This window comes from Ixodes scapularis, unplaced genomic scaffold (genome assembly GCF_016920785.2).
Source record: "Ixodes scapularis isolate PalLabHiFi unplaced genomic scaffold, ASM1692078v2 PGA_scaffold3__209_contigs__length_174095766, whole genome shotgun sequence".
In the NCBI taxonomy this organism is placed as follows: Eukaryota; Metazoa; Arthropoda; class Arachnida; order Ixodida; family Ixodidae; genus Ixodes; species Ixodes scapularis.
Window position 1 is genome coordinate 51,419,241 of NW_024609868.1, and position 14,080 is coordinate 51,433,320.

The 14,080-nt window shown below is 44.3% G+C and overlaps 1 protein-coding gene across 3 annotated transcripts; it reads right to left on the reverse strand.

Annotated features, from left to right (window-relative positions):
- Positions 1–1,781: 1,781 nt before the first annotated feature.
- Positions 1,782–13,953, reverse strand: LOC8041878 (40S ribosomal protein S14). 3 transcript variants are annotated; one of them, XM_002415047.4, is made up of 5 exons: positions 13,873–13,953; positions 13,410–13,561; positions 8,216–8,377; positions 4,002–4,078; positions 1,782–1,894 (listed from the first exon to the last, which is right to left on the reverse strand). In XM_002415047.4, the coding sequence occupies exons 2-5, from the start codon at positions 13,556–13,558 to the stop codon at positions 1,827–1,829; spliced, it is 456 nt and encodes a 151-aa protein (XP_002415092.1). In that variant the 5' UTR covers positions 13,559–13,561; positions 13,873–13,953; the 3' UTR covers positions 1,782–1,826. The 3 variants fall into 3 exon arrangements, with proteins under 3 accessions (XP_002415092.1, XP_029827554.1, XP_029827553.1); XM_029971694.3 differs by having other exon boundaries at positions 13,765–13,885; XM_029971693.4 differs by lacking the exon at positions 13,873–13,953 and adding an exon at positions 13,769–13,859.
- Between the last annotated feature and the right edge of the window lie 127 nt (positions 13,954–14,080).

A 14,080-nucleotide genomic window follows, 5' to 3' on the forward strand; every position in this document is an offset into this window, starting at 1 on the left:
AAACGACCGACAACACTAGGCCCGGAGTTAGTTTGTGATTGTACTAAAGTGCCAATAGACAGTGAAGCTGGCAGTAATGACCTAGCATCAACATTTTTACAGTTAGAATTGCTTATGCTAATAAAGAATGTCGAAGTACTTACCCGAAAGAATCAGAATTAGCTGAACATACGCAACAAGCATTTCCTTTCAAGCAGCAAACTCTATTTGGGAACAAACGGCTATCTGGCTATCTTCGCCCCACAATCAAGAGGAAGCTTATCTTGCTTGCATAGCTGTAAAAGTGGACTTTGGCGCTGATGCAAGCAGTCCAAACAAGCATGCAACCCAAGCAGGTGACAGTTTCCACTTGCATGAGTAGGTGCAAACTTCGAACAGGAAACCACATTTTTCGTAAGAAACCCTGTTCTCCTAATTAACTATGTCAACTACACCACTGGAAATAAATGGTTAGGTTTTTGTTTCAAGCATTTTATCTAAATTCTATTAGACACAAGGTCAACTTTTTTTTTTCTGCAGACAATATAATCAAGATTATATATTAAGCCAGTTGCCTGTCCTGGAAAATTTTATTACCATATTGTTACTTCAGGACCATGTTGGGGTAACACTAATCAGTTTATCAAGGCATACTTCTATCAAATGTCTAACTTTCCACGAAGTTCTGAAAACACCTTTGAACAAATTAATGATTACCGTAAAGTTGTGCCACCAATACACTAACTCGGGACTAAACTACAAATGTCATTGGACATTGCAATTCCAGTCAAATGTATATTGCAGCTTATTTTTGCAGGCAGTTTCCACCAGCATCAATAGGTGGTCGCATCTTTCAGTCTTGCAATCTTTTACTCATCTCTATCACATTGACCGGAGTCTCCAACGAATGCATTTCCTAAATTTACAAATTAATGATTCACAATGTACACAGGCAAAGCACCTACCTTGAGCCTTAACAAATCCCAAGTCCAACTGTCGCGCAGAGCAGGTGCGGAATGATCTGAACGAAGGACCGCCGTCCCGCTAACGAGGAAGGAACTCCTTGCTCCAGTGAACCGTATCGGGAGGGCACCAAGTAGACGACAATGGACTCCTAGCAAGGAGGTTCACTACACACGCCCAGACCTTACTCTTCCCAGAGCAACGACCTACTCGGCTTTCACATTAACAGTGTCGCATAGACCAGAGCTCCCAAGCATGCTAAGGGCCAAATAAGTACAGGGAGTTTCCAGAACCACGGGCGAAATTGCTCTTGCAAGAACTGTGCATTGCACAGAAAAGAGGTACATGCCGTAGTCGTCCGTGTCAAAGGGCCCATTAAAGGGCAACTCCGCTTCATTTTTGATATTTAGAAAACTATGCAGCCCTCTTCAGTATCATATGCATGCCTTGCACGTGACGTCATATGGCACCGTACCAGCCGCCACTGCTCCATACCAGGTTCCTGTACAGAGCCTTCTGCGGCATACATTTGGCACCATCGAATCTGCTCTTCTCAGCAAGCCTTGACCAGAAAAACAATTTCAATGGTGTCAAATGTAGGCTGTAGAATTTACGGGCACAGGAGAACAGAACGGAGCAATGGCAGCTGATGCGACTCCAATGCAAGATCTCAACCTTGCACTTGAGAAGCCAGAACATTGTGTAGTGTAAAGTAGGAAGCTCGTGTTAGAGGCGGGACAAGTGAAGCTCCTCCTTGCCCTACTTTTGTCAATGACCGTGGGTAACAAAAGTGTCCATGAACGCTGTACCACAACAGGCAGTGAAGCGAGAGAGGAGCGTTGCTGTGAGGCCAGATGCCAAACGAAAGGTTTATTCTGGTGCCTTTACAGACGCCTGCCCCGACGACCGCCTTTCCTCCGAGTGCTGTCTGATGGGATTGGCGTCACATCCTCTGCAAACAAGCAACGACGGCCATGTTAGGGGTGCGGGGAAGCAAACCAACACTGAAACGCTTATTTTTTTTTTTTCGAATGGCGACGTCGATTTGTAGACAGCAAAAAAAGAAGTTTGTCACAGCCATTTTATGAGCAATGCCACAGCTAAGAAGCTTCTCAAGAATTCTAAACTTCAGCAGCACTGCTGGTGTCTGCTGTGCTACACAGTAAAAACACAAAACCTGCACCTTTTTGTCCGGACAGGTTATTGATGAATGTTAGATATTACTATAATGAAGTAGAGAGCCGGGCTAGTTGGTAGAAGTTTAACATGGTGTAGGTGCAACAGCACGTAAAAATTAAGACCAAGGGAAGGATCAGCACTCGCCCGGTGTTGTTTGTTTCTTCCCTTAGTCTTTGTTTTTATGTGCTGTTACACCTACACCGTGTTAGATAATTACTGCTCAAGTTTGCACATACTGTAAAAGCCTTAATGTTTGCAAGCCCTTAATTTTTGCGAATTTAAAAATTTGCAAAATTTAAGGACGTGCAAAAATTTCGGTTATGAAGAGTTTTAATGCAGGCGTCTGGAATTCGCGAAATTTACTGGCCACAATTATATACTCTGTGATCGATTCGCAAAATATAGGGGCTGCGAAAATTGTTTTACAGTAGTATGAGCACACCACTGTAAAATAGATATGAGAAAAATATGAGAAACCAGCAATTGCTTGTTTGTGCTGTGTTGCATTCTTCACATTAAAAACGAATGTAGGCTTCCAGACCAGTCAGTGTTCTAAAGAAACGTCGACCACGGCCCAAAAGACTCGTTAATATTGCACCAGTTTGACACCTACCACCCGAGCAAAGAGGGCGACAAGCTCTAATACGGTGCAGGAATTTTCCACCAGGAACTAAATTACTCCTCTACACATTGCATGCCCTGCACGAAGGCTAAATACCGTCGCAAGAACCCTACCAACGTGCAATACAGTTCACTCGACAACAAAAATGATGAGATAATTAATAAGAAACATTAAGGGCAGGAATGCCGGTAGCAGTTGGAAAAACCATGGAGGCAAATGCATGATAGAAACAAAACTACTAAGCATTTTGAGTTTGCCCATTAAAAGCATCCAGAGTTTATCAAAGAAAAGATGAAAACACCTTTGCCTTCTATATCTCATGACATTACAGCCACAACAGACGCAAGGATGCAAAGCATCTAGACAGAAAGACAAATACAGCTGAACCCCTAGGGTTAAGGCCCGTTCACACTCTTGCAACCGAGTGCGACCGAGAGAGACCAAACCGGTTTTTAAGCCTCTTGCGATCTCTTAGGACCAGCTCCGCTCAGTGCATCCGGTCCCAAGAAGTCTCTCTCGGTCGTACTCGGTTGCAAGAGTGTGAACGCGCCTTTATGCAGAAGCTTCTGCCACCTAGCCAACCTATGAGCAGTCGGGTTAACACCCTGGTAGCCGGAAGGGCATGCTCCGACAAGTGTCCGTAACCTCCAACGAAAGATCAGCAGGGCTCCCAGTGACTACAGTACAAATCCCGATAGTTTAAACTAACATTCGGGTCCCATCAAAGCACAATGCACTTGAATGGGAAAAAGCTCCCCGAATTTGAACGCATGAAAATGCAAAATAGTTATTTGAACTGCGTGCCGCCATACACGACTGCGTTAACCACTGCCAGAGAGTGCCATGCACCACTCATTCCGGCCTATCCATCCATCCATCAGTCGCTTAGGGCTCCACCAGCACCTTTTGTGATTATTCAAGTCAGCAGAGAACCATCCTGGTGCTGGTGGCGACTCAGAAACCGTATTGCGTGCGGTTTTATGTAATATGCTGCACTCCACTGCCGTTTTGAAATGTCATTGGGCACGAAATACACTGGTGACTTTAAAACGTGCTTTCGCGGAATGAACGCTCACAATAAAAGTGCCCGTTTGAAAGCTAGGCAGACTGCCTAGTTCGCAGTTGTCGCCTTCACTACCCTGCTAGCTGAACAGTTCTCGGGATCAAGTCGCAGCGACAACTGCTGCGAACTGTTTCCACTAGGAAGAGGAGAAGACAGCAGCACGAACCGGGTACAACTGTCCGCATTGCAACTCACCAATGCGGCCAATCTTCATGTCTGAACGGGCCAAGGCCCGGAGAGCAGACTGAGCTCCCGGTCCAGGCGTCTTTGTCCTGCGCAAGAAAGGAGCCACCGTCAGAAACCAGCAACTTCTCGCCAGCTGACGTCATATCAACTAGACTTGCCACCTCAAGAAAAAGCAAGTGTTGTACCATAGTTCACACACTCCTCATAGGAATTCTTAAGATTTGGTTGTCAGAGCAAAACATGTCCTTTTAGTCTGAAACATTCTGATAAAGAAATAACTGACTTTAAATGCACATACAAACATCTCAATTAACTAGGGGAAATTAGTAATGCACTGCGATAAACCAAACTTGCACCTGGCTGTGCTCTTGGGTGAAAACGAGCATTTTAAAGCACCTACCATGCCCTTACTGCTCTATCTCTAGTAAATCTGACAACACAAAGGTGTAGGCAAACTAAAGACTAACAGCAATGTCGGGCCCTTTGTTGCATGCTGAAATATGTCTAAACTTGTTATGCTGATCGAATCAAAGTAAAAAAAATTGGTGTGTGTCTTGTTTCTCAGCTGTAGATCAGAAATTTAGCCAGTGCAGCATAACTGCTGGCCTGGGGTCTTTAACGTGCATCACACAGTAGCAATACACGACCACACACTGGTGCAATGCTCATCCCAGGGGTGGAAGCGGGCTAGAGCCTTTTGTATCAGGGCTGGGAGCAGCAAAAGTCCCACTTTGGAGCAGTAAAACGCTCGCTTTAGAGCAGCTCGGGAGCAGCAAAAATAAGTTTTGTAGCCGTAGAAGTTGGTTTTGGAGCAGGTCACGGAGGTCAAACAAATGTCTAAAAGTGATTTGTTGTTTCTAAATGTGAAAATGTAGCAAAAATATATGCATGCACATCCCAGAATAATTTTCAAGCAACATACATACACATTTTTCTATTTCTATTGCATTGAAATATGGAATATTGGCAATTTATGCAAAGGAAAGGCTTTGAGAACCATTCCGGCAGCAGGCAGAGTCATGATAGACTTTATATGGGAGGCCCCGACAATAAAAGCCTAACTTGAGCCACGCCAGTACAAAACCGTCTACTTAATAGACCAATTGTAAAAATGTATCCAGAAAACTAAACCACTGCAAGGTGTCAGATAAACAACCTTCGCTGACTACAGTTTTTGTTTAATAAAGAATACACATGTTCAATCACTACTTAAAAAGCCCTGTATCAAGTTTAGTAACAAAATACAAGGCTACTGACATTTGACAAAAATTCAGATGCAAAATAAAATGTGTATTTTATATCTTTAGACTACCACAGTCACTCGTACATATGCAGCTTTAAGCATCGACTAGAAGAGCAATTAACGCAACCTTATGTACTCCATAAAATGCTGTGCATTGCGTGTCTCCATAAAAAAATTAAGGTACCACAACATGTTTCAGAATAAAGCAGTCCTTGCTGACCTGTTTTTATTAAATACAAATGTGCTTAATCCCTGTTCATAAAATACAGTAATCCCTACACCCAAGTTAACATACAAAGCTATATCTAATTACTTTGGATGGAAAAATATATTGTCTTAAATATCACAGCCACTAATACATATGCAGCATAAACACTGACTAGAAGAGCCCACAGGCTCCATGTTAAAAAAAAAAGGGTTGTGACTAAGCTGAATCTGTGTAATTTAGATACAACTGAAGTTCACCTTTTTTTTCACAGTTTGAAGAGCAGAGTCAAGTTCTTTTATGCGCTCGAGTACTTTGGGCAGTTTAGAGTTCACATCTCTTAGCAGGAGGTGTCCACTCCCCACCTTGTCCATGTCCTTAACTGCCTCACCCTTGCTTATGAGTTCTTGTGCACTCAGTAGAAGTGCTTTAAGAGAAGACAGTTTGAACGAGACTGAAAATGAGATGTAGCTGATCAGGCGCTGATCCCTGCGGGGCAGGCTGCCTTCTTACGTGACAAAAAGCCCACCAACTTCTCCCTACCCTACCCAACCCCAACCCCCCCCCCCCCAACCAGAAACTTATACGAGTAGAGTGGCTATAGCAAGTTAAGGTCCGTTCTTGACAGGAATCGGCAGCGCGGGAGTGTTGTACGGCATTTCTGATGTAACCCCCACTCCTCCACGCTAAAGGAAAGAAACAAAAAAGTGTGTAGCACTGCCAATTAACCAACTCGCTTAAGATCGCGGGTATTGTTTTCGCCAGTGGTTTGACGGCGGTAGACAACACACGACAGCGTGCACATTCGCGCACACAATGATGGTTTTGGTTTCGTTTTGACAAGACAAATTGAGCTCGAGAACGGATGTGCCTGTGCTCGCGATTCTTCACGGCTAAACGTCCAAATATGGTAGGCTACCAAATAACAGGTAAAGCTAGTAAAGACCACTTACTTCTGCTCATGTTAATGGCCAAGGTAGCCCACCGGTGCCGAGGCACCAACTCCCACGATCACGGCAAATCGGGCTCCAACCGCGCCAACCAACTATGCCCGAAACCAAACCGATGTGTTCGTATATAAACTCTTTGTAGTAAAAAACAACATCGCACTCTCTATGAACTAAAATCGACGCCTCGCCCTGAGGTTAGACATGGTTCGGAGCCCCAGTCGAGTTGGTACGAGTCACCCGCAGTGACACCTAAGCAAAAGTACACACCTGATGGTGGCCCGTGGCCAACCGTTTTCCGCTAAATTTAGAGAAAACACTAAAAAAAAAAAAAAAAAAGTTGAAATTGGCGTTTTGGAGCAGGTTGGCGCAGGGAAGTGAATTGGCGCAGGGTGGCTCAATTGGCGCAGCGCTTCCACCCCTGTCATCCAGAACGAAACAGGCAGGGGTGGGGATTGAACCGGGATTCTTGAGTTCTGCAGCGAGAGCTTTCACTCCATGTGCCCCGAGCTGGTGTGTGCCAGTCCACTCGGCCCCCAAACCCCCACATCAGTCAAATTTGGGGGTTTAACAATCTCCACAAGCCTCAGTCGGGTTGTGCGCACCTCAGCCGGGAATCGCACCTGCCACTTGGGGATTCGCAACTGGAACTTTACCTTAGGTCCACCGACCTGGCTACGTTCACTGTATGCTACTCGAGCCTCATGACTAGCTTAGAAATACCACTTGAAAAGGTGATGGAAATTTAAGATTTAAAGCTTGAAAGAAAACAATTAACAGTTAGACAAGTGTAGATGCTCATTTGGGTATCTACGGTAATGTGCATCAAGGCACGCAGTTAAAGGAGCTGTGCAACAATTTGAGGGCTTTGCTTAAATTATTGTGGAAGTTGATGCCCGACACTTCTGAAGTGAACTACAAAAACAGATTTTGCCTGGATACTTGTGTTTTTATTTAAAAAAAATGAAAAATATCCAGGTTTTTGCCGCCTATCAACTCGTAGATCATCTTTTGGGTCATGTGCGCAGTGACTTTGAGGGGGTAGGTGCGGGGTTCCAGAAAAGTTCTCTTTTTAGAACCATCAGTGAGCAGCGAGAACTTCTCAGCTCGCGACCGGGTGACGACGTGCTGGCGGGCGCAGCGCAAACCATGTGGTGAAAGGAGGAAAGTCTCATCCGGGTCCGGCCATACCCGTCCGGCTATCTCAAGGAGGTTAGGCTCTCTCCCCCTCCCCATCCAGCTTCTGGCGGCTGTTCACGGTAGCAGATGGAGCTGATAGTTTTGTGGACCTAGGATAGATGGCGCCACTAAAACTCCGTATAATAAAAGTTTTGTCGATAATAGCAGGTTTTTGACGCATTTATACATATGTTGGAACGACAACATTTATAGAAAAGTTACCTTTTATCGAGCAGGTATTCGTACAACTAGTTCTCTTTCTACAAGATTCCCCAGTGACGTCACGCCGCATATTTCTCATGGCCTCCGCTCGCGGCTGCGGTTCGGGGAATATTACAAGTTTTGCCTCGCTATGACGTGGCGGAATCGCAACATTTCAATGAAAGGAGGTGTGTTTTCTGTCATTTGTGACAAGGTGAACAATATCAAAAGCAGAAGATGCCAATTCTTTCAACGTTAAAATCGTTGCACAGCTCCTTTAAGTGGCCCATTCTTGTAGCTCTGTAGCCTTCTTGAGCTCACTTAAATTCCCCAATAATGCTAAACACTCATCAGCTGGCAGCACAGTTGTAAGTAGACAAGCGCATGCAGTCAAAAAGAAACACACTGCGCAGGAAGTCCCCACAAAAAGCGGCAGACGAGGACCCACCGTGTTCCCCCTGTGGCACGCAGCTTGATGTGAAGTGCAGTGATGCCGACCTGCTTGCATTTCTCGGCCACGTCCTGAGCAGCCAACATGGCCGCGTAGGGAGATGCCTCATCACGGTCGGCCTTCACCTTCATGCCACCCGTCACCCGAGCAATGGTTTCCCTGCAAACAGAACCAAAGAATAATTTGTTACCTCACAGATCATTCCAAAAATGTAATGATCTGCACCCCCCCCCCCCCTTTTTTTTGTTCTTGACGCAGATGTCCACTTTTTTTCCAGGAATGAGTGCCTTCTTCAAACTACAAAGGAAGGGCAGCCCAACTTGCCTTTTCCCATCAGAATACATTGATATTGTGCCGTTGTATTGACCTCTGTTGCCTTTTATGCCCCATATTGGCATATACTTTGCCTTGCAAAACTGGCGACAGAGGGAGCCAAGGCCAGGGAAGGGGGTCTATACATGTGCACGGCCGACTGGAAAAAGGACCATTGGTTTTTCCCAGCAGGAACGAGTAGGTACAACCATTGGCAGTGTGATGAGGACGCATGCAAGCCATGTATAGCCTAAGCTCATTATAACAAACCTGATTACAACAGAGATTTGGATATAACCAGGGTTCCACATTTTCGGTATCTATTTTTCTTCAGGTTCGTGGGTTATTTGTCGGTGTTTATTTTTTCTCTTGGAATCAATGTTTTTGTATGTTTAATTTAAATTCTGGAAAGAAATTATTGATTATCGGGGCTTGTGTTGCAAAGTGACTGCATAATTACTAGAAAAACTATGGCACACCTCACATTACACACGTTTATTGTACACACACCAAACACATCACACATACATATGGAAATAACACAAAGCGTGACGCTTTCAGAAGCATGATATCAAAAATGAAACTTGTTGAAAAAAATTGACATGTACATTGTCAGAGAGACTTGTCAGTCATCGGAGCACGTTCCTTGCGGCTGAGAAACCCAGTCCAGAAAACGCAAGCTCCACGTTTGCGCTTGAATGACAAGAAAATCAAAAGAAGCTTTTGACAAGACTGGCCATTCCTTGCTGTGCGCTCTGCAGAAGCTGCCAATGCATTGCCCTTCCCCCCTTCCCCCGCCCCTCTTCGCCTTTCCTCCTTTCTCCCATATACCAGGAAACCTGTGCCTGGACAAGAGACTTGAAAACCGTTGTGCTAAAAAAGATAAGGGAAGAAAACTAGGCAATAAACATTGTTTCAAAAGAAAGGGACGACCCCAAGGACAGTTCGTGGGGCTGTGTTCCGGGTCAACGAGAAAAGAAAGTGGGCTTGAAGATTCCTTTAGCAAAGCTGCCATTTTTTCCGCAGCTCGAATTCGCTGTTTTTCGAGTTTTACCGATTCAGAAAAAAACACCTCGGGCGTTAATTATCGGTATATACCGAAAACACGGAACCCTAGACATAACATACTGATTTGTAAAGTTTGGTTGGTTTTCCCCTATGTGCTATTAACTCAATTTCATATCTGCATACAACATACTCCTTTTAAAACAGACCGAAATCTTGGTCAAAATCAAGGTCTGTTATAACGAGCTTAGACTATTAAAAAGACACTGACACCGCCCCAAAATTTTTTTTTCATTTCTTTGCCACGCAATTTATTATGGTGTCGGAATACAACCCAATGAATAGTTTGCTAGAGTCACATAATATTTTAATAAAGCAAAAAAATGCAACTGCTCGAAACTGAAACTGAGATGTGGAAAGGAGAGAATGAGTGGCGAAAGTCACGTAACTACACCCGACCGTGCGATATTTTTTTTTTTTTTTTTTTTTCAGGTGCAGCAGACGAAATGCGTTCAGGATTCGTTTGCCATACGATTCCTTTGCAGTTATGTTTGTTCTGCTTGCTTTTCTGTACTTCAAGAAGAGTTGTTTTGTACATTTAAGTGTTGGCAATTAGTAGTGAGTGCCCGTGGGGAATTCCCGTGACTGGCTCCGAAAAGAATACTCCCAAAATGTTGCGTGAAGAGCTGCCTCACATCTGAAAGTGGCATTGTGCGGCAGAGGAGTCAAAAATGAAATCCCATACCACTTAATTCAGCAACGTATCGTCCACAATTTTTTATTTTTTTTTGTGTAATGTGTAAACACAAGATGTGTAAACATTGTGAAATGTTCGGAAAAAAAAAAAAAAAAAATGGTACGCCCACACTAGGGATCAAACCCGTGCCCGCTGCGTGAAAGCGCACGTCTTTCCACTGAGCTACTGAAGGAACTTTTTCTTTCGTAGTTATGCCAGTTATGCATCCGGTCGACTGTATGTCGGAAAGTTTGCTGCCGATTTCCCACCAGAACACGCACTCCCGGCTTGAAGTCAGGCAGCACCACGCATTGGCCACATTCATGCCAAGTAAAGAAATCATACTCGTGCATATTCAACTCCATGTACGCACTTCGTGCTTGACGTTTGAGCGAGCAATGTCTTCAGCCACGAGAAGGATAATGGCTCGGCGACATCTTCGTGCAATCGGCCTGCTGGTCGGGCGTGTCGAACGGGATGAATATCAATTCTTTTGATCGGTCCAAAATTTCTCTTTCGAAGGAAGACAGAATTCGTTGGTACCATGAACAACAGCTCTGAAGTAGAGGTCCCACGCTCGTCGTCCGCCGCCACCCGCGAGTCCCACGAAATGACGCCATGTTGAATTATGCAGTGAACGCACAAAATGCTTCCAGTTGTCTGCGCAATTTTTTTTATTCAACCAACGTATTTGCAGCTTTTTGGGAGCCACAAATAATGGGTTTCATATTTTTTTTTTTTCTATTTTTAGTATTGACTGTGTAACTTCAATGATGAACGACTTTGATTAAATTTGGTGGTCGCGTCGAAACCTTAGAAGACGGCCCGTGACCACGGAAAAGAGAGTGAGCGGGACTCAAACCGGCCAGTTCTCGATCGGCGGTTTTCGGGCGTAAAGAAACCAAATTTCGAGCCGCAAATTCTGTTCTGGGAAGTTGGGCTCTCATATGTCACGTACAACTAAAAACTAGTGATGGACCGAATCTGCCGAACTTCAGATTCGGCGAAAATTTGGCAAATGTCTGCGCACGCGCGAGAACGTGACGGGACGGGGCCACAGATTGCAAATGGACGCCGTGCAGTTGTGCGGTTACCATCGTGCATTGTAGTACAACCAGCGGTTACGGCGCGGTGTGGAGTACACAACACGGTAACTGTGCGTTTGTGAGCGAGTGTAGTCCTCAATATTTTTTGCCTCAAAAATAGAAGATTGACCAGTAATTTACGCAGTCCCCTGCACAAGTGACAAATGATGCGGTGCATTCTGAAACATTCAAACATTGGCCGACAATTACTTTAAAGCGCTCCTCGCAATTATAACAATTCTGTTTTCGACTCGGGAGTAGTGTGTTCCAAAACAAAATATTGCTTTTTCAATTAGGGTTATTTTGCGATTTACATGTATCTGCATAAAACTAAACAGAACTAAAATACTTGACGTTGCACATCCGACATTCCTAACCCTCCCGTCTTCCGAAACGCTTGTGTGTGTCCTAAAGGTTTAAAACGAGACGTTGCGATTATGGGAAGCACTTTCATACAAAGCTGACGTCAAGTGATTCAAATCGAAAAAACATGGATATTTAATATTATTATCTCTTCTGGTAAAGGCTCAGCAACCGTTGCATTCGTTTTCGCACAAAACGGTGACTCCCAGAGAAAACAAGAATACAGCGTTATTGTCTTCACTTCACAATGCACATACACATGCAGGCTTGCTCTGACAATGCCTCAAAACCGAAACTCTCGGAGAATGATTCGCGACTGCGTCATGCTCGCTTCTACCCAACCTCGTCACGCCACTTCTGCAAGGAGTCACTAAAATTGCCAGTAAGCACACAAAAACGACACCGATACAATTATCTTGTAGAATAATACCTTATTTAGTAATAACTGTGAATATGCATTACATGTTGCATTTAAGTAAAAAAAAAAAAAAAAAAAAAGAAGCATAAAACCTTTTTTCGCCAGAAAAAACAAAATATCAATGTTAAGCCTGGTAACAATGAATTTTTGCCGAAACTTTAGAAAAGTTCAGCAAAAGTTTGGCTTTGCTGAATCCCAAGATTCGACAAAAGTTTGGCCCATCACTACTAAAAACCTCGGCAAGCATAAATACCCTGTCAGTGTCCCTTTAACAGCCTCCCCCTTGGTTACACAGCAGTCACGTGCAAACATTAAAACCTTTCCGACAGAAAAGCCATAGAGTAGCGTGGATGCAATCATGCTAATTAACGTCTTCTACTTTGTTCCAAAAGTTGGTAACAAATATGAGAAACTATGAACATACAGCTCCGGTTTATTGAATTTAATTGCAGCCGTCGTGTTTCTACAACCAAAGTGGGGCAAAATGATACCAACCCATTGGCTTGATGTAATTTATGGTGTCATTACAAAGTCATTACATGTCCAAATACTTCATGCAAAGCAGACTACACATTGCTGTTTGTGGTTAGTCGAAACCGTAATGCCCGTGTCCCACTAGCGTGACAAACAAACAAGCCACAAGCCTCAAACACATGCAGGATGTTCGCGATGGTACCTTTGGCAGGCGTTTAGCTGTTCGGTGCTCATGAAGTAAGCATGAGTGATTGCAAGCCTATACCCTCCTCTATTCTACAAAGCCTGTCAAATCACGAGACTGGTCGATGTCGTTTGTTGCTCTAGTGGGACTCGGGCATAAAAAAGGCTTCGGACCAAAAGGATTCGAGAGCAAATCTGTCCAAAAGGATTCCAATAGTTTCCAGCCAAGCTGGTAAACCGGACATCTAAACAGAGCGACTGATCGGACAAATACAGAGGGTTGTTGGCGAGTGTCCACCCAAACCGACAAATGCAAAAGCCCTCTTTCGCAACCGTGTCAGATTCCGATTCACTTAACACTACCGCTTAGCACGAAAAGCTGCAATTGCAGCAGTGAGGTCACAGCCAAGACTTCACTTTGAGCGCGTGTTCGAACGCAACCGGCTTGTTCTAGAGTCTGGGAGACACTAGAGAAGTGACCGATACGTTCTTCCTGCGTTTGTTTCGCACTATCATGACACCCAATGCCGACTTTGAACGGACAGGACGCCCGGAAGGCACCGGGCTCTTGTCAGTGCAGGAGTTCGGAATAAAAGGAATAAGCTGTCATCTTACCTGCCGGAGAGATCGGTGACGTGAACGAAGGTGTCGTTGAAACTGGCGTAGATGTGGGCTACGCCAAACACGTTTTCGCCTCCGAGAGCTTGCGGGCCTAAGGCCACGACGGGCTGTTCTTCCTTCTGCTTTCCTTTACGTGGTGCCATCTTCTGCAAATGAAGTTTTAGAATTCAAGAATTTACGCAGTCCCGGACACTTTGCAAAAGCAGCACACACTAGCATGCACAGACTGCTGAGAGCACTGCACAAGTTGTCAACGAAAACACCCGGCTGGGACTAGCGCTCGGAGAGGTATCGCGGTACTTTGTAATCCCTGCGAGTATCAGTTGCGAAAATTAAGAAATGGTCTTACTAACTATATGTAGAGAGAACTCGCGATGTAGAGATGGTAAATGGTTATATAGCGATCAAGACAATCTCTGGATGTAAAGGGATTACATCTCAGAAATTATGAGCTTACCTTACAATGCAATGGCGACAGCCGAAAAGGTCTCGCGAAGGCTCGTCCTTCCTGACAAACAAGAAAAGAAAGTTTAGGGGGCAGCACCAATCAATCTTTTATGCTCAAGTTCAAAAGATTTATAGTCTTATTATTTATTATAGCAAATTATTATTTATTAATAATATTTTTTTACGATTTTTTTAAATTATTAATTATTCTTAGGTAT

Excerpts from the sequence above, each read along its gene's own strand:
- LOC8041878 (XM_002415047.4), bottom strand. The coding sequence starts at position 13,558 with ATGGCACCACGTAAAGGAAAGCAGAAGGAAGAACAGCCCGTCGTGGCC. Across the intron at positions 4,079-8,215 it reads CGTGCCACAGGGGGAACACG|GACAAAGACGCCTGGACCGG; the intron begins GTGGGTCCTCGT and ends TTTCTTGCGCAG. Across the intron at positions 1,895-4,001 it reads CATGAAGATTGGCCGCATTG|AGGATGTGACGCCAATCCCA; the intron begins GTGAGTTGCAAT and ends GCTTGTTTGCAG.